Source organism: Chiloscyllium plagiosum, chromosome 17 (assembly GCF_004010195.1).
Source record: "Chiloscyllium plagiosum isolate BGI_BamShark_2017 chromosome 17, ASM401019v2, whole genome shotgun sequence".
Classification (NCBI taxonomy): Eukaryota; Metazoa; Chordata; class Chondrichthyes; order Orectolobiformes; family Hemiscylliidae; genus Chiloscyllium; species Chiloscyllium plagiosum.
In genome coordinates this window covers 58,474,064-58,501,578 of record NC_057726.1, presented here as the reverse complement: position 1 = coordinate 58,501,578, position 27,515 = coordinate 58,474,064, and the positions used below count along the sequence as shown (strand labels likewise).

The following is a 27,515-nucleotide window of genomic DNA, read 5'->3' as shown; positions in this document are numbered from 1 at the left end:
ACACATACACACACACTCTCACCCCAACACTCTCACCCCCACACACTCTCACACCCACACACTCTCACACCCACCCACACACTCTCACACCCATCCACACACTCTCACCCCCACACACACACACACATATATGTCTGTGGTTAGCAGGTCAGAAACGTTTAGTGACACATGACCTTTAACCTTGAAATGAAGAGGAGTTAGTTGAAGAGAATGAATGATTTATGTGGACAAAGCCAGAAATATACAACCATGCATGTGGAGAGGGAGTTGCTGCTGTGAGAGACAAGGGAAGGGCAAGTTTAATTTTATAAAACTCCTACCTGTGTACTCAGGGAAGCAGATTGTAAGAGCCGACTTCTTGATCTTCTCAGCGAACAAATCTTTCTTGTTGAGGAAAAGAATAATGGAGGTGTCGATGAAGAACTTATTATTACAGATGGAATCAAACAGCATTAGAGATTCGTGCATGCGGTTCTGTAGCAAGGGAAAGGGAAAGAAGAGAAAGAAAGGAGGAGGATTCGTTAGCATCAGAAAAGGGGAAACTGTATGAATGTGTATAGTTAATAAACATGAGCCAAATAGATATTAGATACAAGTAAGCTCTCAAATAAGTTCAGACAGTTCAAAGTTCAGGTGAACAGATACAAACAGCAGTAAACACACATACACACAGTCACACACATTCCAACATTTCAACTTTCAGCATTCCCTGTTGATCATTCTAGAAACTGTCTTGTCAATTTAGCTCTTTCCTGTTGACCTCTGTTGGTTTCTGAATAGAAGTATAGAATGATTTCAGTTCAGGAGGCTATTTAGCCTGTGATGTCTATGCCAGATCTCTGTAAATCAGTGGGATGCATTCCCCTGCCTTTTTCTCGTAGCCCTACAATATTTTTCTCAATTCAGATAATTATCCAATCTGTAAGTTATGAGTGAAGCTGGCTCCACTATACTCTCCAACAGTCCATTCCCAAACCTAACCAGTCATAATGTTAAAATATGTCTTTCCCACATCATCTTTCATTCCTTTTGCCATGTGACATTAAGTTGGTGTCCCCTTTGGCTTGACCTTTCTACCAACTGGAACATTTCCTCTTTTCCTGCTCTCTCCAGATTCATCATTTTATCAGATTTCCCCTCAACCTTCTCTAGTCTAACAAGAACAGCCCCAACTTGTTCAATCTATCCCAGTGATCTATCCTACCCTCATTGCTAGAACCATTCTCAGAAGCCTCTTCTTTAACTCATACAGAAACTATCTTCCCGGGATAAAATATCATAGATTCAATTGGGTGTATGGGACATAGAGAATAGAATTCACAAGGTAAGGTACATTGTACGATATAGCAAATGATGCACAGATAAGATCATTGCTATTTTGGATGATCTTGTTTTGATGTATAAAACCTTACTCAATGATTGTGTTCCCTAATCAAGACAACTGACCTTTCTTCAGCTGTCAAGTGTGCCACCACTTTCTCTGGCAACACTGCTAAACACATAGGGCAGAAAGAGGTCATTCAGCCCCCTGCGTTTGCACCTACCCTCCAAACAGCATCCCACTCAGACCGCTCCCCCCCCCCCCCACCCTATCCCCATAATCCCACACTTACTATGGCTAATCCACCCAACTTGCACATCTTTGGACTGTGGGAGCACCCGGAGGAAACCCACACAGACACAGAGAGAATGTGTAAACTCCTCACAGTTAACCCGAAGCTGAAACTGAATCTGGCTCCCTGACACTGTGAGGCAGAAGTGTTAACCGCTGAGCCACTGTGCCGCCCTTTCCAGGTAATTAATCCAGGTAATATTATTCAGGTAATTTTGCCTGGGCAGAGTTCAGCCTAACTTGATGAACAACAATCAACCTCTTTTTGAATGTCAATGCATCTGCAGTGCAAATATACATAAAAATACAAACCAGTATAACCAAGTGACAACAAGTTAACTGAATAAATACAGACCAAATCACTGAAACATTTCAGTCCTGCAGTCCATCCATTCAAGGTCATGACACCAACTCATTAAGCTACATTACACACTGTAAGAAGCTTTTTTTTGTGCACACATACTATAGACATTACAATAATACTCACAGATCTATTCTTTAGCTATCTGAGAGACAAGACACATGAAAGTCAGCTCCTCCACACCATGGAAGGAACTCGCATCAGCAGCTATAATAAAATAGCATTGCGAAAAACCTTCCTAACTGGGACATTCAAATCCCTGCAACAGCAAGACTGCTAAGGGTTTTCTACGTCCAGCTGCTTGGCATGTGATCTAGGGTACATTTCTACCAACTGTTACCATAATATTCCTGCAGAACCTGCTGAGAAATAATTCTGAAACCCAGGCCAAAATCCCAATGCTAAACCTAGTTCTGCATTCAGGGTTTTCATTTTTGATTCACCAGAGCGGCAGGACCACAACAAAAGCCACAACCAATTTGATCACAACGTCTCCCTCTGAAGGCAGGCAAACATAGCAAGATAACAAGGAGTTCTTGGGCTGAGATGACGACATACATGGGGGGTTTGATGCTGATACATTTGTTATGTTAATTTGATACCTACTGTATTTACATGCAGTGGCAATTGGACAAATCACCAATGAAAGCAGATGTGTGCCCCAACATTTGCTTTCAATGGCCCTGGTGTTTTTGGAATACATTTTGATTCAGTGAACTGAATATATCACCGAACCGCCTAACCACCTTCCAATCCCAAATCCCCAAAACAGAGCGCGTTGGCATCAGGGTACAGTAGGGAACTCAGACTTTTAATAAACTACAATCATATCTCCCCAGTTAGTCACAAAACGTCAGGCACAAAGGTTTACTGTACAGACTGTCTCATCTTATTAAAAGTCAGGATTGTACTGAAGCTTGGATCCTGTGGAAAAAGGCAGGCATAATTAAACAATAGGCTTACGGAGTGAGAATCAATGAAACCCACATTAACCATTTAGCACCCAAGTTACAAGTTAAGAGATGATACAGCTATTGGAAGCAGAGAGAAAAACACATCATTCCAGTTTAGGGCAGCATTGATGGTCAGTTATTAGTTAGAATTAGCACATCAATCAAAACAATATCACAAGATTTTCTACAGATATCTGGGGATAAAGGTATGGCTTTTTTTTGCTGTCGATTTGAAATCTGAAAATTGGAGAAAATCGTTTGAACAGTTCTTCATCTCACCATCGTAGATCTAAGAATGAATGAAAGAATACATTGAGCATCATGAGGTCAGGCACAAAGAAGAGGCAAACACGCATCTTAGGAAAGAGCTGGTACTTTATTGATAACCTTACTAATAAATACATTAACAACAGAAATAAATAATAATAATCTACCATATAAACAGACTTACTTTGTTACAAAATGACTGTAAGTACAACCTCATTCACATGTAATAAAGCACTAGGTTAGCCTAAGCAACCACTCAAGCTCACATAAGGGTTCCAAATCTGACACAGAGGTGACTAAGAGACTGCTACAGAATATTGACACATACATTAAGAGTAAAGGACTTGGAGTCCTTGTCCAACTAGGTTTGGAAAAAAGTTTACTCGTGTTCCTCATGGTTCACTTACCTGAAGCACTCCACTCTTATCTATGTTATGGCACTGCGAAGGCGTCTTTCAGTTTGTGGTTAACACTTTGGACAGGAATACCAATATGGCACAGGGAAAGGTGTCTGATTCTCAATAGTCAAAAAACAACACAATCAGCCTTCAAACCATTCACAATTGGCAGAGCCGTACGAGTGGTTTGAAGCTGGCAGGTAACCTTGAAGACGTACACTAACACTCAATGGAACTGCATCTTGTGATCAGCAAAAACGTACTGCCAAGTAACATAGGATCTCTCCACAGTGTCTCCACCTGGACTAATTGTGAGGGAGCAACAACTGAACACCACTAACTGAACCATTACTAATACTGAATGGGTGTCAACAAACCACAAATTCTCACATCCCATTCATGATGTATACCCCATGCGGATTCAATGAACATGTTCCTTTGCTGACAGTCAAAGTAGCTTGGTGCACTGATGCTTGTTGTGATAAACATCAGAACAGGTCCTATCTCTTGTGCTGAAGCAATATCATTACTCCAGGATGGAGGATAGAAGTCCAGTTATCAACACGAATGTCTCTTGTATTGAAATGCTACTGTATTAAATAGCCTAATACTAATCATTCTGAAACTGCAACTCCCAGTTCTGCTTCCAGTAAATGAATAGTATCAAAGACTCCTGGGCTACAGTGGCAGATACCATGAACTGATTTCTTACTTCACCTAGTTCTAAATGTGAAACTAGTGAATGAATAACACTAAACAGCCCTGTAGATTAGTATGGTTCAGGTATCAGAGCAATTCTATCTTAAGTCGTAGACCTTGTATACTTGCCATTGTCAGATACATTTTCCTTAAGTCAAAGAATTTGAGGTCAAATGTTGTTACATTCTGGTCCCCATTCAGGACTCTGCTGCATATCATGTTTCCCTGTCTAGCCTTGTCCTAGTTGGCTGATACACCTAATGCATTCCTCACCAAAGACATCTGAAGTCAATTCTAAGAAGTGAAACTCTCAGAGGGCAAGCTTTGTTGTTCATACTCAAATTCTACTCTGTGTTACATTGTTGCATTTATTATAGTGATTAGTTCAATACCACATACATTGTCAGAGACAGGGAACTACTCTAGTCTTCAGGATCATTGAGAGATCAGACACTATTCTAATCATAAGTCTGTCCTTCAATGAGGTGCAACTAGACTAGGGGACACTGCTTCACCATTGTTTTCCTCTTTATCGATAACAAGGATAGTTGGGAAAGCAAGTGGTGAGATTGGCACAAAGAGTCTGCAAAGGGATATAGACAGTTTAAGAGAATGGGCAAAATCTTGGCAAATGGAATATAATTGGGAAAATTTCAGGTTAAGCATTTTGACAAGAAGAACAGAGAAACTGAATACTATTTAAATGGAGGAAGATTGCAGAAAGCTATGGAACAAATGGATTTGGGAGGCATCGTACATGAATCGCAAAAATGATAATATGTAACTGGGAAAGGCAAATGAATTTGGACTTTATTTCCAATGGAATGGAGAGTAAAAATATAAACAAAACAAGGCACTGGTCAGATCATAGATTGAATACTGTGAACAGTTTTGGTTCCTTTATCTATATATTGGCTTTGGAGGCAGTCCAGAGAAGACTAGACCAGAAGAAACAGGAACAGGAGTAGATTGTTTGGTCCCTCAAGCCTGCTCTAGTTTTCCATAGAATCATGGCTGATCCAACATTCCTCATGTCCACTTTCCCGTGTTTCTCCCATAATACTTGATACCCATACTGACCAAACATTTATTGATATTAGCCTTAAATTTATGGAAGGACATTGCACTCACAGCTCTCTATGACAAAAAAAATTCCAAAGACTCACAACCCTCTGAAAGAACAAATTCCTCCTCATCTGAGTCTTAAATTGGCATCCTTTTATTCTGAGACTATGCCCTTTGGTCTGAGACTCCCACGAGGGGAACATTTCTCAGGATTCTTAAGGGGCATGACTGGGTAAATACCGTTTCAATGAGATCATGTCTTATTCTGCTAAACTCCAGTGTGTACAGTCCCAACCTGTTTAGCTTCCATTACAGGGATGATCTATGTGAATCTTTTCTGACATGGCTCCAATGAAATGATATCTTAAAGTAGGGGGACCAAAACTGCTTATAGTGGTCTCACCAGCACCTTGTTCAGTTGTAGGAAGACTTCCCTACTCTTATACTCCAACCCCTTTGAAATAAAGGCCAACATTCCATTAGCCTTCCTGATTACCTGCTGCATCTATGTACTAGCTTTCTGTGTTTCATGTACAAATACCAACAAGTCCTTTTGTGTTGCAACTTTCTGCAATTTTTATACATTTGAATAAGATTTTATTCTTTGTTTTCCCTTCCAATAATCTATGTTTCTAGATTATACATTTGCCAATTTACTTAACCTATTAATTTATCTCTGTAAACTGTCTGTATACCACTCACAACCTGCCTTTCTACCTATTTTTGTGTTGTTTGCAAATTGGGTTAGAGTACATTCACTTCCTTCCTCCAAGTCATTAATATATATTGTTAACAGTTGTGCTCCTAGCACTGATCCCTGGTCATGGGACGCCAACCTAAGAAAGAACCCCTTATCCCCACTTGCTGTTTCCTGCCCATTAACTAATTCTCTATCCTTGACAATATACTACCTCTAACACCCCAGGCTCTTATGACCTGACCTTTTGTGAGGTACCTTGTTGAATGCATTCGCGAAGTCCAAATACAACACATCTACTAGTTCCCCTCTACCAATTCTGATTGAGACTTTCACAAAAAACTCGAATAAATTAGATATGATTTCCTTTCATGAAGCCATGCTGACTCTGCTTGATTAGATTATAATTTTCCAAACTTTCTGCTATTACATCCATAATAACTGATTCCAATACTTTCCCAAGTACAGATGTTAGGCTAATCATCCTGCAGTTACCTGCTTTTTGCCTCCCTCCTTTCTTAATAGGTTCACTTGGTTGTTTCCGGGTACAAAGGGTTTTACTTATGAATGGAGGTTGAGTACATTGTACTCATTGGAGTTTAGAAGAATGACAGGAGAACTTATTGAAACACACAAGATTTTTAGGGTGTTGTCAGGGTAGATGCTGATACTTAGACTCTCTCTCACAAGTGAAAACAAAGTCCAGAGAGCACAATCTCAGAGCAAGGCATCACCCATTTAAGACAGAAATGTGGAGGGTCATGAATCTGTGGAACACTTTACCACAGAGGGCTGTTGAGGTTGAATCAGAAATATATTCATGTCTAAGATATATGTTTAATCAATTAGGGAATCAAAGGTTATGGGGAAATGACATGAAGTTGTGGATTATCATCAGCCATGATTTCCATGAATGGTTGAGCAGATTTGATGGGGCGAACAGCCTACTTCTGTTCCTATGGCCTTATAGCTGTAATTACCTACAGTACTGAGCTGTGTATCCCCTCTCCAGTAAACAAAAACACCCAGGTGGAATTATACAGCAGGTAAAAGAAAAATCTTAAAATAGAAGATTTGTAAGACTGAGTATAAAACACTCAGAGCTCTCTGGCCTAAACTTCAGAGTCGGACCCTGTTAATTCTCACAGGGACTGGATTCTTTAGATCAACAAAGAAAGCTGTTTCTGAATCTTTCCATTCCCAGACAACAACCAGCTCAGCCTAAACCTGCCCATAATCAGAAGCAGGGTGTACAGCATATGAAGCATTGTCAGAAATATGGAGATCTTGCTGTGGCAGTGCGAAAAGGAGGAAAATTGTGTTAAAGATTCAACATGACAGCAAATCTCCCAAACTCAATGATAAAGATCAGCTTCCTCCCAAAAGTCAATCATTTGTAATGGGCAGACATTACATTTATTATATTTTAATGCCACCTGTGTTCAACTGTAATGTATTATTTCAGCTTTAAATATTTACTGTAGTTTTTAGTATATAGTTTGACTTATGATAAATATTTTTGGATATCCCCTATACACACAGAGAAGCTTACCTTTCAATGAGTTAGAATAACAAGGTATGTGAAAGGACTATCATATTTTGATTCCACATCGATTAGCTGACAAGAAAAACCTGCATCTATGTATTATCTAAGTTTTAGAAATGGACCTCAACATGACTGATCAACTGTGTTAGGTATAGCAAACATCAATAGATATCAAGTTCCAACATATATCTACAGTCTCAGTAGAGACTGGCTCTGCCCACAAATACCAGGTACTATCTCATTCTGCATTCTGGCAACACGAGGATCTCACATGGACTGGGCAACATGAGGTAGGGTTGCACACAGACCAGACCACACTGACTGGGAAACACAGGTCCAGTCACTGATATACAACACAGTCCCAGGTTCTGTGATGCCAGCACATGGCTGAACCTCCTTGCTAAATCTCTTACCAAATCTCCTCTCTAATTTTACCAAACATCCCTAGAGAAACTTAAAAGACAACAACTTCTCCATCAAATTGAAGCGCAACTGAATATGACAGGCTCTGGATTCTGAAATATAAAATTTCTTTCAAAAAAACAGAAACTTGTCAGGCAATGTGAATCTGAAAATAACTTTAGTCAAACTGAAAACATCAGGAATTAATTACAGAGGGGAGAGAATGAGAAGATGAGGATATCCAGTACTGACTGCAAAGAACACTTACAGTGTGTATGCGTTTCCTGAGTGTTAGGCTAGATGTGTACGCATGAATGACTGACAATGTGAATAGCTGCGTATGAGTTAACAGTGCAGTACCATTGGATTGGAATTATACTGAACTTGGTGCAAACTTCAACCACCAGGAGACAACCTCCAGGCATGGGCCTCGCATTTCCTGGTTTCCTGGACAGTAACTCCAGAGTTATACTGCCACTTACACACTCGCTTACAAAATCATTAATGCAAAAGTGGCATTATAACTGCGTCTCCAAGGACATGGTGCATATTGGGGTGGGTGTGTATATGCCTGCCTGACTCACGTGTATATTCAAGGGAATACAAAATCTGTCCAATTCTGCTCAGTGCTTGAACAGCAGTAGCTACAAAATTGGCTGTTTTGTTTATGTGTGATGTAAAATCAGTGGCAGAAATGTCTCCAAAAATGCCACCTGTACAGTGCCTGACGGACTCTAGTACAGTCCACACCCTCGCAGGTTGTTTGCAATAATCACATCAGTTACTGCATCAAAAACAAACTGAATGTTATTGGTATCAGTGGCACAGGTAATGTGTGTGTAGATCTCCTTGCTTGCTGACTTGTTCTTGCTCTCGTACTGGGACTGAATGTAAGAAACAGCTTCAGCAAACATGCTGGGGCCTGAAAGAGAGACACAAACACAGAGGAAAAATAACAAAATCAGCAATATTTGAGATTGTTCTTCTGAGCAATACCTTATCTGGTGCTAGATACCAGCCCTTTCAAATCAGGTAAAAGATTTGAAAATGAAAGCATTTGGCGAAAGCATTTGGTCGTCTCGCAGTTTCTTTACCGCTTCTTTGTCAAAATATTCCCAAGAGGCTTCCAAAGGCCATTGCAGGGACTCTGGTAAATGCCATGCCAGGTATTAAAACTCAGGGGAGTATTGAGGAAGTTCAGGTTTGGCCCATCTCCCCGTAACCATGGGCAGGTTAAGATAGTTTCTCCACATTTTTCAGAGGTTAGACCAATCTACATTCACATTCAAAGCAACAGATTGAGAGAACTGCTTGTTGCAATTCCAGGCAATTCCTCAGAATGTGCAACTGGCTGAGATCAGGATCTAACCATAATGGGGGAGCTGAGCAAAAATCATTATCAGGAATGACATAAAAAGATTGTTAATTTGGTCAATGCACTCAGGGTCTATGGAAACTATGCAGAAGATTGCAGTGCAAACAGGTTAGGCAACTGGCGGTAGTTGGAGGGGACCAAGTACCATAAAAAAAACTGCTACCTCCATTTTAAGCACCGAGAGGTATTTTCTATAGTTAAAGCAGCTATATAAATGCTATCACAAACATTGTGCTCCTCTTTTTAGATGGACTGTTCCAGGGAAAGATATCACGAGCTGGTCAAATACCTTATGCAGCATGCAAGAAAAGATGGACTCGTTATAAAAGGTTTAGAGATTGAACATAATTTTAAAGATAACACATGAAATGCATCATCCATTATGAGTTTGATATTCTAGTTCAGAAACTAAACTTCTATATCCCTTGACCAGAGGTTTTCTTTTTCATGAAATCAGTCTTTCAGGAATCTACTCATAGCAACAACTTTCTAGTACAGCCTCACAGCCAAATGAAGAATTTCTGAAGTGTCATTAATGTAGACAAACACAACAGTAAAATTGCACAAAATAGGATCCAACAAATGATGCTAAGACAAATAAGTTCTTAATGATGCTGGCAGAGGAATAAATATTGACCGTGATCCTCATCTTTAATCAATCCCTTGGGATCTTACTCTGATGTCCTTTATTTAATCTGAAAGATGGTGCAGCACCTTCATTTGCTCTGAAATGTCCCTCAGCATGGAGAACAGAACTTAAGTTTTCCTTTATAATGTAACTTCTGATGTTCAATTAAATCTCTATTTTCCTTAAAATGAGCCTGCCTTACCTTGAATGCTGCTTATGTTACATAAACCATTTGACTGAATTATGACTAATTTAATCAAGAGGAACTGGTGAAAACCTACATCAAAATTATTGTAAATTTTCTCCTGTGATATGGAGGAGTACAGCTCTGTTACTTGAAGGAAAATGAATGTGAAGAGGGTTACTTTACTTTGAATTTTCAGAATTCTGTTCATGGACTCATGGTCTATCATCTCTTGGAATACTGGGTTATTTTGGACATCTTTCCTTGCACTTCTCGCTCATAGATCAATAACATTCTCATTCATCAATAACATTCTCATTCTATTTCCAGATACAAGTATCTTTAAAATCATCTTTTTGAATGTTGAGGGTTTAAGGTCTTTTTGAGTGTTGGAGACATAAGGTCTCAGTATGTTAACCTCTAAACTCTAAGTTCAAGTCACAGAGCTTTAAAACTAATGACCTAATTAATTTTCCAGTCGTGCTCCTTCCCCTTACCCACCCAGAGAGATGTGGTGGTCACCTAAAGTTACCTGTGTACTCAGGAAAGCAGATTGTTAGTGGAGATTTCTTAATTTTTTCCTCAAATATGTCCTTCTTGTTGAGAAAGAGGATGACGGAAGTATTTGTAAACCATTTGTTGTTACAGATACTGTCGAATAACTTCATCGACTCATGCATGCGATTCTGAAAGAAAGAATGCTCTTTGTTACACTAAACATCTAGAGACAAACTAAAGCAATTCTATCTTGACAGCTCAGCAAGGATCTAATTTTAAAATTTCTATGTTAAATTGCAGATTAATTACAGGTTGAAGGTACTTAAACAATTTACATATTACAACTGGATCTATTTAAAACCAGTCATTTTATTTATATAATGTTTAAATCATGCACCATGCATGTACCAGGAACTACAGCTGAAGATTCACTGCCTTTCTCTATCTCTCGACATAGAAACCATGCAGCCAGAGAGCAGTGGCAAAAACTAACTAGATACATTAACCAAGAATGTCAGAGATCCTTGAATTAATCCAGACTTGAAAACAGTCAGTGCCTGGCCTCCTCCTGACCTTTGAGATTTTGCCATGAAATTTTAGCTTTATTAGCGACAATGGTTTAAAGATGGCTTTTGACAGATTGGAGTGAAAGCGCTAACAGATTAAGAATCTGGTAACCCATGAACACCACAATGTCAGGTCATGAAGACATTAGTCTGGAGCCAAAAGGAAGACTACCAAATGCATGGACAACGAAAAGAAAACACTTTACATTTTACAGGACCAATGCCTAGGCAAAATAAAAGATAGAAGAAAAAACATTTGCATAAGACTTTGTATGTCTTTTACATGGAGCTTGTGACAAGGTCCAGGCCAGAGGTCGCACTGCTGTTTTCAATTCTTGGTCAAGAGAAGCTTCATACCTGCCAATTTGGGTTGGTGTCGCAAAATCTCATTATTAGCATTTTGTTTGTATCAGTCAGCGGTGGTGGAATGGTGTCATGAGGCTGTAGCGTGAGGCTGGAGCTGGAAGGCTGCCTCCTTCCCCAGGGACTTGATACCAGAGAGCAGGCAAAAGGAGGACGAAGCACACCCAGAGTCATGGTATAGTCACACCACATTGAAGGTACACTGTTGTGTCACAGTGCAGTCCAAAACAAAAATCACTAGCATCTATGCAGCATGACCCAGAAAGCTGTCTCTTTACACAATGAACAGACTGGAATTTAGCCCAAAACCGATGAACGTTCACACAAATAGAATATTTTGATTGTATTTGTTTCTAGAGATTCTCAGATTGTCAACTAAAAGACAGTTTTGCAGTTTCAGTTATACCATTCACTGAAGACAGTGGCTGAACACCTCATCATGCTTTACATCATAATGCTGCCACCTTGTGTTTATTGAACATCAATGTGATACGCAATCATTCTTACATGTACTATCCATGATTTGGAGATGCTGGTGTTGGACTGGGGTATACAAAATTAAAGATCACACAACACCAGGTTATAGTCCAACAGGTTTAGTTGGAAGCACTAGGTTTCGGAGTGCTGCTCCTTCATCAGGTGGTTGTGGAGTACACGATTGTAAGACACAAAATTTATAGCAAAAGTTTACAGTGTGATGTCACTGAAATTTTACATTGAAAAATACCTTGATTGTTTGTTAAGCCTCTCATCTGTTAGAATGACAATCAAAGTATTTTTCAATGTATAATTCCAGTTACATCACACTGTAAACTTTTGCTATAAACTCTGTATCTTATAATCAAGTACTCCACAACAACCTGATGAAGAGGCAGCACTCCGAAAGCTAGTGCTTCCAATTAAACTTGTTGGACTATAACCATAGTTACAGAAATCTGCCACAAGTCTCCCTAGTCTCACATTCCAAATGTCTGTTTACTTTGAAAGAAGATTTACGTACATAATCAAATAATGTCCCAAGGAGGGAAGGTCTGAACGGCCTCTTATTAATGCCAAGATGGTCATTTGGGTACTTTTGGTCAGAGTCATGCTGGAAGGGCTGAATGAAATCAACAACTAATACAAAGAAAGGCTACATTATGAAACCTTTGTCAATTTCAATGCTGGAACATTTTCAGTATTATCTACACTTGGATAAATGGTACAACCCGCCCTTTTTGAAGAAGTAGCCATTCTTAAATCGTAACCTATTGTTTCAGGTCTAACATATATTTAGCACAGCTTACTTAGATTCCATTCAGATTTTCAGCATTTTGCTGTTCATGACCTTCCCATTTCTCAGACCAAGAAGTGGTCACTTTCCTCGATGTATTAACTACATAAGCTTGAAACTGAATTATAATACACTTTAAAGGTTTTTGACCTGGCGTGGCACCAGACGTGAAAATACAACTCCAATTATTTTTCAAAATCTTGAAAGTAGGCTTTAAGTTGATCAAGCTTTCCACATAAAAATGGTATGATCAATGTGCCAATGACTCCACCTTGATCCCTTCACCCGTTACTTCCTATTTTAAGTAATACCCAGATTCTGTCTTTAACTCTGACAGCAGCACCAGCATTACCGTATACAATGGAGGAGAAAGTGAGGACTGCAAACAATGGAGATCACAGTCAAAAAGTGTTGATGTGCTTTTCCAACATCATACTTTCTGACCCTATATTATGAAGAACCATCAATCTTCTTTCCCAACAGCATTGACTCAGATCCATGCATTGGTGTCAAATCAGCCCAAAATAAAAAGATTCTTTGGGACTCTGATCCACATGCTGACTATCCTGTCCGGATACACAGGTATGATCAATGCTGCCTACTGATCATCATCTGCATGTACAAAATTAAATCCAGCACTTTTTAAATCAGTATAAATCAATTAAGTTTTCAATGGTGGCTTGGAGTCTGTGATTGTATCTGTTGCAGAGTTGGACATCTTCCATTGTTATAAAACCGACCTCAGCAAAGTACAAGCAAGATTAGCACAGTCCACACAAAGCAATGGTAATTATGAGCACCACTGAGACAATGTGGCACTATGTTATCCCTTCAACTACTCGCTGCTAATTGCACAAAATATTAAGATGAAAAATACAGTGATTACATATTTAATAAATGGAACAAACTGTTATTGCAATCACACAGAAGGGGTGAGGCTTGATTTAGAGATACAGTCCAGTTCAAAGTTGTACAGCTGTGCGGCCAATCAATTGAGTAACTGAAAATCCCTGGAACAAAATTCCACAATCATACATGTGGCTTAACATGTTAACACACAATAGATGCAAGCTTCTCCAGGAACAAGCCGATAATGACAGTCTTGCATCAATAACTCCTTATATATAACACTTTCAGACTGGGGGAGCTTGGTTCAAAGTTTTGACAGTAATCATCCTGGTTAGCTCAGGAATACAAGAAACCAAACCATGGGTGTGTCATCATTTTGATACAATCACTCTCCTTTTCATTATTCCTAGAGGAAGGAATACTGTGATATTATAAAACAAATTAAGTTGAGCACATAGTCCTGGATCTAGGAAGCAAAAAAATCATGAGTCAACAATGTGTTTAACATGGACGTAATCCTAACAATCAGCCTACTTTACACAATGGGTGTGAACGAAGAGAGGTTATATGAAAGGGGCTATGAGGTTGCATTCAAATAATACATCTCTCCCAGACTTGTCCGATTAACACATGAAAGCCAGAGACTCTTAAATCTTGCCTGGAATCAATTGGAATTTCATTTGTTGCATTAGAAATCCTGAATGAAAATAAAGCTACTGTTATAAAACACAAAAGGGGTATTCCTGCTGGATTTAAAAGAGTTGATTGGGCAGGTCAGTGAATCCTAGAACTGGATTACAAAACAGCAGGTATCCAACAAGATAGGTTCCCATTCTGTTCTCGAAGCCTGGATTTAGATTCAACATGCTCTTGCTGTGGTTTTCAGATCTCTTAAAATAAAAGTACATTTTAAAAGACATTTTGTGGCAGTTAATATCTTGGGTGGCTGGGGTAGAGAAGAGAGACCAGTGAATGCACCAGGAAACCAGTCAACATGCTTCTATGTAAACGTCATATTCCAGCAGTACGCCTAAACTGATTGTCAGCGCGTCAGTCACAAGCAATCTATCTTAGGCATCACAGTCCTGTGTCATGAACAAAATAAATACCCAGGTACCATAGCTCATCACATCTCCTTCATATCTCAGACATCAGCAGAGAAAACACTGCCAGCACTTCTAACACAATGGGAAGAAATCTTCTTGCACGTAATATAATTCAATGCAGATAAAGAGGAATCAGAACCTGCTCCTTCCTTCAATTCAAGTCCAGTCAAACAACCTACCCAGACTCTCTTAATTTCACTTCTACGATTTAATGAACACAGACACTCATTACACACACAGCATGCTCATAAATCCATAGTCTGTCTCTCACTGCATACACTACAATTACAGAGAGCTGAACAATCATTCTGGGGTCTATCAAACAACCTCCACACATTAACCACTGGGAGCCAACGCTATCTCCTGGGGCACGACTCACCGTGGTCTCATCCTCATGGAGCACCTGGTCATAGCCACTCAGTGCCACACAGAAAATAATTGCCGTCACATCTTCGAAGCAATGGATCCATTTCTTTCTCTCTGACCTCTGACCTCCCACATCAAACAGCCTGTGAAGAAAATAGAACAACTTTTCTTCAGTAAGACCCGATGATTGACAAATGGGTACAAATAGTTACGAGTTGTGGACTTAACCTGTCACACTCTCAACATTCAGCATAATATTCCTAACTGTCCACAAAAGTATACCTCCAGGAGGTATTGGTGTCCCCATGCTGTTCTACACAGAGCATTACATGTGCCCTTGTGCTGTAATTCCCAACACACAAAGTTTCTGACATTGGTTGGGGAGGCTGAGCACAGGCTATTCACTGATGACTGGACGGTGAGACTTGTTGTTTTCTGTGATCAGTTCATGCGATCTCTGGCCAGGAAACTACATAAACAATAACCAAAAGAGCTTTGGATGCCGTAAATCAGAAACAAAAACTGAAGTTGCTGGAAAAGCTCAGCAGGTCTGGCAGCGTCTGTGAAGAGAAAACGGGTTCTGAGGAAGGGTCACCTGACTCCAAAACGTTAACTTTGATTTCTCTTCACAGATGCTGCCAAACCTGCTGAGCTTTTCCAGCAACTTCTGCTTTGGTTCAGGAACCAATATAGACAGGGCTTGATAGAGCCGGCATATAGAAAATATTTCTAATGGTGGGAGAATCCAAAACCATGGGCCATAAATATAAGAGAATCACTAATAAATCTAATGAGAAATTCCAAAGAAACAGTTTCACTCAGTGTGGCATGATACTGCAGAGAGAAGTTGAGGTAAATAAAATAGTTACATTCATAGGGAAGCTAAATGTGAAAAAAAAATTATACTGATGGGAGTTAGAAGAATAAAGATCGGGAAATGCTTCAGTGGCAAGTTAACACTAGCCCGAGGCGTGGCGGGCCTTGATTTGTATCTCTCTTCCAGACATACAATTAAGTAACTTCAGCCACCGGAGATTTTAAGGCATCAAGTTACAGTCCACAGTGCTGTATTAACAAAAGGCACAGAAGCAGGAACTGGTGTTTATAGAATTCACTGTGCAAAGTGGGCAATGGGTAGCATTCAAGAGCAATGAGAGAATGGCTCTGGTACAACAGCACAATGTATAAGTGAGCCAACAGCAATCTGTAAGCATATAATACAAGACTGGCACCTTGAAAGGTGATAGATAGAAATTGATAGGCGCATTGATTAGGAGAAGACCATGTGGAGATCAAGGGAAAGGCTGCGAACTGACGTGTGGGTGACAAAGGATGTTAAGAGAAGAACAGTCAGCATGCTGATGAATCCTTGTGACATTGAAAATCAGCTTGAGACTAACTTCCAGCATGACTGATGTGATGCAGGAATGGGAAATATAGCCTTGTATGACTCATAACTGGGAAGGCAAAGGTTCTTCATGCATGTAGATAGTGTACATACATGGGACGAACTTCATGATAAGTACAACAATAAAAGCAGCCTGACATATAACATGTGGATACTCCCTATTTTCTTTTTATACATCCTCAGCCCTGATAATGATTACACAGGAGTAAATCTCTCCATCTACTTAAACATCAGAAAGTAATCTTCATACACAATCAAGAGTAGTCTTCATGCAGACATTGAATTAGCAATCCCAGCCACCATTTCCAAAAGCATGGCATTAAGGGTAGGATGTAGATTTGGAGATGTCAGAGATACTCGTTAGATTACTAAATGCAGGTCTTGCACAGGTTCAGGAAAATATGTTGGCAGAGTTTAAAGTGTATCTGCTGGCCCCTAGCTTAGACTGAGTAAAGAACAGTAGGTGCTAAGCACAAATTTGGATACAGGATTTAGCCTTGGTACTGGTCTAGAGGGAACTAGCATAGGTAAAGATTATTAGATTCTAAACTGTATGTTATCTATTAGTCTCGTAATTATCCCACTCACTTACAATGGTCCATTTTTCAAATCAGTTCTGTAATTGTGCTGAAGTGAATGTGCATCAGTTAAAATTTAATCACTTTGATTGATTTATTTTCTAAGAAATAATATAGTTTTTTTTAGAGAAATGTAAATTTTGGACTTTTATGTTAAATGACTGGCAGACCTTGAAAAGCTCAGTGATCAAAAGTCTGCAGTGTCTCAGTGCCCATGTAGACTAATTAATGAAAACCCCCTGCTATCAACTCCCATGATCTCCAACCTGCGGGTATCTGGAACTGTCTCATAAAATCACTTAATCATTCATTACAATAAGTCACTTAGCGAAATGGAAAATCTTTTGAAATGCAAACTGGAGTCTGGGGAATGAGAAACAGCCTGAACCACTATTCCAAGGGTCTGACACTCCATTCGGCAGGTGAGGGGTCACTGTTCTGACACTGCCATCTGTATGTGTATGGCAGATCTGTCCATAAGTGCAGGTGTTCTATTCGGACTCCCCTGTGATTGAGATGCATTCAGTTCAACAGTGTATTAGCTCTCGAGGGGTTGGGACTTCAAATTCCACAGTGACAGGTTGTACAGTTGAATTTGCTAATGTATGGGCAGGTTTAAAAATGAGCATGATGCAGGATTAGTACAAAAGCCTCTCAAATCCACGCATACAAATCCATATTAACATTCTCCAACCAGATTTTTCTACTGCATTGAAACTGCCCTTAATTAAAGCCACAAATGCCGTCAGTGGCCAGGGGGCGTCAATTCTATGCAGCCACTGCTGGGCATGGTCGACCACCCCATCTTCCTCTGATGTCCAGCTCCGACGGACTGCTCAAGCTACTTTTGTTCTTCCCTGTCAAATCTGTCATCAAACTTTTGTCTCCGAATCTCTCAAATGTCTATCCTTGGTCTCCTGGTCCTCAGCTTTTCCTCACTGAGATCATTCAAACCAAAGGATTCAACTTCCATTTGTGGACTGGAGATACTCGATTTAATCATTTCTCTCAGAATCTTCACTGCACCTTGTGCTCTCAAACATTTTACAAGACATATCACAGAATTGCTACAGCTTAGGAGGTCGTCATTTGGTCCATCGTGTCTGCACCAGTTAATTGAATGAGCATCGTTGTCTCGTGTCAACCTCCTGCTGGTTTCCCATACCCTCACACATTATTTTTATTCAAATAATAATCCAATGCCTCTTGAGTACTTAATTGAACCCACATTTCCAGCAAGTGCATTGAATATCCTAATTATTCACTGAGTAAAAATGTTTTTCCTCACTTACTCCTTTTGCAATTCATCTTTGACTTAGCTCCCTTGTTCCTTTCACAAATGGGAACAGTTTCTCCCTATCTGCTACATCTAGCCCACTCAAAATTCTGAAACCTTTATCAGATCTCCTCTTAGCCTGCTTCTCTCCAAGGAGAACAGTCCCAATTTCTCCAATCTATCCTCATAATCACACAGTGCTGGACAACTATATGTTTTGTGTTGACACTAGGGCGGCGCAATTGTGTCTCTCTGCGCAATTGTATGACATTAGCGTTAGGGTTCTAACATTTTCTGTGCATGATCCACAGCTGTGAGGGGTTAGGGCTCCGAGTGATTGCCTCTTTGAGCTAGTTGTTTGGTGAACAGAACTTGTGTCTTTTTTCGGCAACACTCATCTTGTAGAACCTTTTCATCTTGCACTCATCAGGACAATTCTCAAGAATTCCAATGTAAAACTATGCTTATATTCTGTATGAGGAGAGAGGACTCATTGGTTGGCAATTGGACTGGGGGTATATTAGAACCATCCATTGGGATAATAGCTACCCTTACTGGATCATTTCCTGTTGACTCAGCAACAGACCCAAGGCCATGGCTTTCAGTTCAGACAAGTCCCCGGTCCACTTTAGATTACCCCAAGGTTTACAAAGCCGGTGAGATGAACTGTTTACCTACTGTATGAATTTGCAACATGATGGTGTTTGCCACTAAGAGGATGCTGCCATCATGCCATAAACGTGAATGTGGTGCTATGTGAATTTCAGTGCTAGTGTGATGCCAGATATGTTGGTCACACATCCTGAAGACTGGTGGGTCACATTAAATACCATAGCCCTGTGGGGCCAGAACCAACTAGCCTGTGTGTGCAAAACTCAAAATAGTGTCCAACACTGGATGTAATTCTGTGATGGGGTAACATTTGTTGAACAATTCTGCAATTACTCATAGTTACCAGCAGCTATGTTTATTAATACACAGGACCTTGATTTTTGCAGACAGAAAGAACAAGTAAACACATTGTACCTGTTTCCACTCAAAAGAACATTCTCTGGTACATTTCTCAGGGCAAGGCATTGGACAAAAAGCTTCAATAAAATACATGTTTTTTCAGAAATACCTTCAAACTAGTTATACCTGTTCTAACTGCAACTTGCACAATGTCATTTGTGACTGACTGAAGTGACTGAATGAAAGAAGCTTCTGTCTTTGAGGAACACACTCATTCTAGTCTGTTAACTACATACACTGGGGTGGACGGTTGGAGAGGGGGGGGGGGAATCCATAAAGCACGGAGATTACATGAAATCCCTAAGTATTTACTATCAAGGCAACAGCAAATGGGTAATCAACCCCTTCTATTTGTTGATGCACCTGTATTTTTTAAAATCTTCAACTGAACACATCAAATACAGTCATGCATAATGGATCCAATTTTAACTCTGTTTATGTGAATGGGTTTTATAAATTAGGATTTTGTTAATGATCCCCTTTATGTTGAAACCAATTGCTTTCCATTTGGACAGGGGAGTGTGGTGTTGTTTTATTTAACTGGACTCACCTGAAGTGGAGGTTTTTGAATGTAAAGTGAGTTTCTACGATACCAGTGGTCTTCACTCTGGTTCGGAGGATATCCTGCTCTGTTGGCTGATAGTCATTACTTCCAATTCGATCTAAGCTGTCTAGGTAACTGAGGGAGAGAAGAAAGTAATTATGAAACAAATCCTCAAATTACACTGCAAGTGCTGGACTACCCAATAATGGGCTGCATTACAAAGTGATCAGATATCTCTAGAGGCAATCGCAGTTGTAAATCAATCAAACACTTATAAAAGTGGCCTGACTGGAAAGAAAATCATTTATTTTCGAACTCCAAAACAGAGCCACTACTTGTGGCATACATAGGCTCATTCCAACCAGGGATAGACGGTTCCAGACCCATCTCTGGGTCCCTTGACATCTTCTAATCAATCTGTTCAGAGGTGTTACTACATACCTCTGAAATAGTTGGGACTTAAACTTCGGTCACCTGGCTCGGAGGTAGGGACACTACCACTATGCCACAGGAGTCCCTGGATCTGCTTTGTAAGTATTTTGAATTAACCAGTTTAGATCTGTTGGGTGACATTTCCAGCATAGTGGGACTTGAACTGCGTCTTGTGGCCCAGATGCAGGGATAATACCACTGTCACAAGAGTAATTGGGTCTGCTTTACTTTTTTCTTCTTTTCTATATCTGGAGGTGCTTATTTTCCCAGCACCAAATCACCATGGCTTTTGTTTTTACCTATTAATCACCAACAGTAAGTCACCCATGTAGCCAAATTAATACTTACATGCAAGGTCTGCTAAGGTCAGTGCAAACTATCAGATAATCAGGGGTGGTAGTGAATGAGGGAGAAGGCTGAATCAAAATAAAGGCAGAAATAAATCACTTTACCCACTGAGGTGCCCACCTCTCTATATAGGCATCAAGACTATTTGTGGGCATTACAGGCACCCTCTTCAATGATACCTGGGCATGGAAGAGGGTCAGAAATGAATCCGCTAAACGGACCTGCCTATAGTCAACTTGGCCAGGCTGTGTATGCACTATTTTATTTTATTTTGGTTTAAATCAACCTGTTCCAGAGTTATTATCACATACCCCTGGAGCAGGCAGGACTCAATTCTGGGATCTCCTGGTTCAGAGGTAAGGATACGACCATGGCACAACAAGAGCTCTCCTGTGCTTAAAAATGTGTTGCTGGAACATTTCAGAGAATACCCCTGGGACACCCGCACCAACCAACCTAACCACCCCGTGGCTGAACACTTTAACTCCCCTTCCCACTCCGCCAAGGACATGCAGGTCCTTGGCCTCCTCCATCGCCAGACCATAGCAACACGATGCCTGGAGGAAGAGCGCCTCATCTTCCGCCTCCCTACCTTTTATCTTAGCCTGCTTGGCACACACTCCTCATTCCTGAGGAAGGGCTTATGCCCGAAACGTCGATTCTCCTGCTCCTTTGATGCTGCCTGACCTGCTGCGCTTTTCCAGCAACACATTTTTAAGCTCTGATCTCCAGCATCTGCAGTCCTCACTTTCTCCTAAGAGCTCTCCAGTGTCTGCTTTATTTTATTATTGTTTTTAAATTAGCCAGTTCCAGAGCTATTACCACAAACCTCTGGAGCAGGTGGGACTTGAACCTAGGCCTCTTGGCTCAAAGGCAGCGACACTACCTCTGGACCACAAGAGCTCTTTGAGTTTGCTTTTTATTTAAATTCATGGGCTGTGGGCATTGCTGGCTAGGCCAGCAGTTATTGCCCATCCCTATTTGCCCAGAGGGCCGCTAGGAGTCAGCCACATTGCTGTGGGTCTAGAGTCACATGTAGGCCTGACCAGGTAAGGACAGCAGTTTCCTTCCCAAAAGAACATTAGTGAACCAGATGGGTTTTTTTTGTGATAATCGACAATCAGATTCTTATTCCCAGGTTATTAGTGAATTCAAATTATCTACTATGGTGGGATTCAAACCCAGATCCTCAGAACATTATCTGGGTCTCTGGATTAATTGTTGAGTGATAAGACCATGAAGCCATCACCTACCCCTTGGGTATGCATTATATATTTTTAAAATCTAGAAGTGCTCTTACAACTGAATGCTTTCCCATCACCAAATCAAGATAATGTGTTCTAGCCGGGCAGACCATTGCTGGCTAATCTGGGAACTCATACTCAAGGAGATGAATTAATGATTCCCCATGGGTCCTGTAGGGGTTTTCACACCAACCTATGGTGTTTGGTGCTCCCCACCCCCAATACTGGCTGAATGAGATGACAGAGCTATCAATTCTGTGCAATAGAATTAGGTCTTTTGGAAAGGCTAAAGGTTGGGGAACAGGCGAGTTATGTTTTACTTTCTGCAAGTTAAGACTGTAATTAAGCAGACAAGAACTCTTTCACGTACCCCTTTACTGCTAGTGAATTTGAATGGCCACTGCAGGGGTGAAGGTTACCTGCTATATTTAAGTATCTTAATCTCAGCATTCTACCAATGAATAACAATAATTAACTTCTCAAACTGGATAGAGACTATTGTTTAACCATATACATTAAAGTTACTGAAGATATCTTCCTGGCTAGTTTTTTACAGCTTTCTTTGGTAGAAGGCTTTACTCAGCTTCATGTGTCAAAGAGAATTACTCTTATCTTCACTGGAGGTCTGAAGATGTAGTCGGAATTAGTAATTTGGGATTTCAATGGCTATCAGCTATCAAGTCTGATTTTTGCTATATTTTCACTTAAGTTGTAAATAGATTCTATACCATGACTTCAAATTGCAAAGTCTTGAGTTCGGAATAAATATGATTTTATAAGTGCAGTAAATCACATTAACTGGGAACATTTACAAGTACCTGTCTCACAAAGCTCAATAGCAAATAAGCACAAAATCAATAAATGTTTACAAATCTCTGATAATTCCATTAAACATTACCATTGCAGGCTCTAACAGAGAGTCAACAGCAGTTAAATACTAAGCTTTGCCTGTTTCTACTGGATGCATCACATCATGTAGTTATGAATTAGTCATTCAATGATTTCCTCCAATTTTAATCCAATCACAAATTCTCTCACTTTAAACCCAATCCCACTTGTTCGAAAATTCCATTATATTTAACCCAATGCACTGATGATTATTTTAGTTGCATTATTGTGTGAAGGGGGAGCACTTTGCATTGCAATCCATCATGCCTGGCTTTGCAGGGTATGTATATTTTTATTCAATCTGTTCAGAGATGTACAGAGCAGGTGGGAGTGAACGCTGGTCTCCTGGCCCAGAGGTAGGGATACTACCATTGTGACACAAGCACTCTTACCAGGTTATATACTGATGACTGTTTTAGTTTGAAGTTTATAGACATTAGTAGGTGAAAGTGTTGTCAACGTAAAGTCTCACATTCCTCTTTTCCAAGTGCTTTGTGATGACGAGCTGTGCATAATCCCAACAAATGTTCAGCAAACCAAAACCAGTGAAATAAAACCAAACCATTTCAATGAAAATTTTGTGAGCACTGCACCAATTTGATTTAGTTTAAGTAAGGCAAAGGATAGCATTACAAACAAACCAATTCAGAGCTGGCGGTAGAGCATCTTTCAAAATGATTTAATTACATTGGCTTACATACAAATTAATGACATAAGCTTTTGCCCAACAAAATCTAAGGAAAGGCGATATAATTTCACAAGAGAGTGAATTTATAATCCAGGGAGTATAAATTCTGGTGGGAGTCGCATTCACAAGTAGCACACCAATATGGAAATGTGGAGTGTCTAGTCATTGATTATATCGCCATTAGTTTTAGTGGACAGGAAATGATGGGTTGTGCTTTTGCAATTCACTCTGTGACAGCTGCACCCCACAGAGGGTGCCAACTTATGGAATCACCCCTGGCATCTATTTATGCCTTTGAAAGATTAGCGCATAGAAATTCAGAATTAACAAGCACTTTAGCACTGAGTAATTCTGCATTGCATTTGTCGTGCAGTCTGATGTTAAAATAGCTTTGCAGGTTTGTTGGGGTGGCAAGTGAAACTGGTTTGTGTTAATAGAGGGAGAAGTGCTTCAAATATCCATGGGACAAATATGACGGAGTGTCAGATAATGTTCTACGTACAAAATTAATTAACCAGCCAGAGGAAAATTCTTCATTCGTTCAAACTGACACTGGTAGGTGTCGTTGCCTATGAATAATTGCATCCAATATCAGGGTATGAACACTTAACATTCCTCTGTCTGTTATTTTATCAGCAGTGATAACACAAATAATAATTGGAGGAGACACTATATGCTGAGATATAACCCCATGGACGACCATTGTTATGTAATACCCAGAACTGTTTGTTCAAAGTGAACCCAGGCATTAAAGGAGTAATAGTTTGCTATGTTTTGAAGTGGATAATGACTGATCGAACATCCATTGTATAACCGTCTGATTTTCCACCTCAATAGCAAAGTCACTGGCCTGTTGAAGTCAATCGTCTGTTCTGCACCCCACGAAGCTGAACTGCATGCAATTGATGCTTGTGCATGTATTTCTAATTCTCCTGAACATCTCCCTGGATTAGATTCATTCTCACACAGCCCAGCTGGCTGAGTACAGCCAGTGATGAAACCGGAGTGCTTTCTGAGTGGGGCAAGGTTTCACATTATTTCAAACATCAATACAACACATGCAGCATCTTAGTGGTTACAGTTCATAGCAGTTTTTATTGGATATTATTTGAAATTGAATCCCAGTGTATATCCTGGCATAGGTGGGACTTCCCTGGATCAATGGTACTCTGAATTTTTACTACCTCTGGGAATTGTGCAAATTAGCAGAGAAATCCTACGACAAAACACAGAAAGAATTCTTATTTTCCATCCGTGGATGCTTTGCTGCAACTTGTCTATGGTTACTCGATAAGGAGACAGTGCTATCACAACAATTTGCAGATATTTACTGACACTATATCACACTGAGCCACTTCACACGACCATCACTAATCAAAGTTAGATACCAAATTGCATGAGGAGGTATTGGACAATGCCTTAAAGGAGGTTCAAAGGGACAGACGGGCTGAAAGATTTGGGGAGAGAGATCCAGGGCTTAAGGCCTAGGCAGCTAAAGACACAGACTCGCAACAATGGAGCACTTATAATCAGGGATGCATGAGTTGCTAGAATTAGAGAAGAGAAAATATTCTAGAAGAGCGTTGGGAGGGGTACTTGGCGATTGAGAGGAGTGACATGATTAGAACATAAGAAATAAGAGCAGGAGTAGGCCATCTGCCCTGTTGAGCCCGCTCCGCCATTCAGTAAGATCAGGGTCGATCTTTTTGAGGACTCAGCTCCACTTACCTGCCCGCTCACCATAATCCTTAATTTCTTTACTGTTTGAAAATCTATCTATCTTTGCCTTAAAAACATTCAACAAGGTGCCTCGACTACTTCAATGGGCAAGGAAGCCCACAGATTCACAATCCTTTGGGTGGAGAAGTTTCTCATCAACTCAGTCCTAAGTCGGCTCCCCCCTATTTTCAGGCTATGCTCCCTAGTACTTGTTTCACCCGCCAGTAAATACAACCACCCTGCTTCGACGTTATTGATTCCCTTCATCATTTTACATGTTTCTACAAGATACGCCTTCAATCTTCTAAATTCCGAAGTGCATCGTCCCAGTTTACCTAATCCCTCCTCATAAACCATCCCTCTCAACTCCAAAACCAACGCAGTCATGAAGGGATCTGTTAGATTGGGAGCGAATGTGGGGCAGTTGACACAGGGACAACAGTTCAATAGGACTGGTTGCGAATTAATTACAGACAGCAGAGTTCTGGATGGCTTTGGGTTCACAGAGGCTAGAAATGGGAATGATGGTTAAGTTGTTTGCCAAGCTGTTGACAAATGGGAGATAATGGTTGGGTCGAGAGAGGTTATGGTGAGGTAGACATGGATCCTGTTGGCAAAAATATGATGTCACTGTGGGCTAACGTGCAGGATGAGAAACAGCAGGGATTAGGACAAGCTGATAAGGGGAAAATGAAATAACACAAACAGCAGCAATTATACGCACTGAAAACATTGAAGATTGTTGATTCTATTTTTACAAAGTGGCAGTCATACTTTTACAGCTTGCTTGCTACACTGAGAGACTGGGGGAGGTAGTGCTCCAAACATAAGCTCATATCAGACAGTGTACAAAGTTCAGATTACCGGACTCCTGCTGCTGCTCTGAGAGCTTAACTATAACATATCACAGTCTATTCTTCAACTGTTTTCAAAAAGTTTGGATTTTGGCAGGACTTTGCACTAGCTACTATCATATTTCAGCCAATGGCTGTTTTCTTCCAGGGGATTTCCTGATTGGTTAAATCTGTTCAGCAATGCTATGACATACCTCTGTAGAAGCTGGAACTGAAACCCAGGCCTCAGAGGTTGGACATCACCCCTATACCAGAAGAGCTCTGACCTGTTTGCTTCATAGCTAATAAGGTGACATAATTCAGTTGTTCAATTCTGACTGACAGAATAAGTCAAAGTGAATGCAGCCCTCCGTCAAGGCTGGTATTCAAGAAAGATGAATACAGCTCTCCACATAAAAAATTTTGATTGAGTCTTAAATCAAAATCTCATGCTGAGACCTAGCCATAGGTTGATTCAGTGAAACAACTGCTCAGTCAATGCTCCCGTGGTCATCTAAGTTGAGAAGGTGCTGAATAAAGGATCCAACTCCTCTGCTAATGTGATGCCCTTGTATTCTCCCAGCCCAAACATCTCCCAATAATACAACTTGGAGTTGGGATCGGGAAGGGGGAAATGGTGCGGCAGTGAGATACAAGTATCTTCACTATGACAATGAATTGTATAGTTACACTAAGGCTTCCTCCTTTCCCACTCCTCCTTCTGTTCATCATCTCTTCCCTCCCCGAGCCTGACTGCTTTTGTTGTTCCCTTCCTGTTGTGACTTCACCTTTGTATTGTTAAGTTTTCAGCTTGGGCTCTGTGGGAACACTCCTGCTTCTGAATCAGACAGCCATGAATTTTGAAAATGCTAGTTCAGCCGCAGACTTCAGTGCAGGGTAGGGGAAGTTCTGCATTGTCAGAGATTCATCATTCAGACATAAACTCAAATTGATGTCCTGCCTGCCTTCTCCAATGAAGACATCTCAGGTCCTATTCACTGAATGGTGCAGACTTAGTGGTCTGAGAGATCTCCTTCTGTGCTGCAATGTTCATGTAAGAACTTCCAAAGGCCCTCAGCTAAACATCACTCAATGCAAGCATCAGCCACCTACACCTAGATAAAAATGTTGATAAGTACAAGTTACAGCACATTCTGAGCCATAGACGCCAACCAAGATTCAGTCACATTCATTCTGCTCTGCCCTCAATCAGTACACATGTGTGGACAGGGACCTGGAGACTCTGCTGGATGAGATAGTGCACAGGCAGAAATGCCTCTTGCCCCAAGACCAGCAGAGGCAGTCAAGACACCACAGACCATGCCAGCCTGGTCAGAG

At 40.4% G+C, this 27,515-nt stretch overlaps 1 protein-coding gene across 2 annotated transcripts in view; it reads right to left on the bottom strand.

Annotated features, from left to right (window-relative positions):
* Positions 1 to 27,515, bottom strand: part of gnao1b (guanine nucleotide binding protein (G protein), alpha activating activity polypeptide O, b) — a 231,476-nt gene that overhangs the window by 12,836 nt on the left and 191,125 nt on the right. The window contains exons 5-8 of one of the 2 annotated variants that reach the window (XM_043707217.1): positions 20,032 to 20,160; positions 15,222 to 15,351; positions 10,720 to 10,873; positions 5,854 to 8,922 (exon numbers count right to left, since the gene is read on the bottom strand). In XM_043707217.1, coding sequence (XP_043563152.1) covers positions 8,735 to 8,922; positions 10,720 to 10,873; positions 15,222 to 15,351; positions 20,032 to 20,160 — 601 coding nt within the window. In that variant the 3' untranslated portion in view covers positions 5,854 to 8,734. Of the gene's footprint in view, positions 1 to 320; positions 475 to 5,853; positions 8,923 to 10,719; positions 10,874 to 15,221; positions 15,352 to 20,031; positions 20,161 to 27,515 lie in introns of those variants that run through there. The other variant, XM_043707218.1, reaches the window with a different exon arrangement.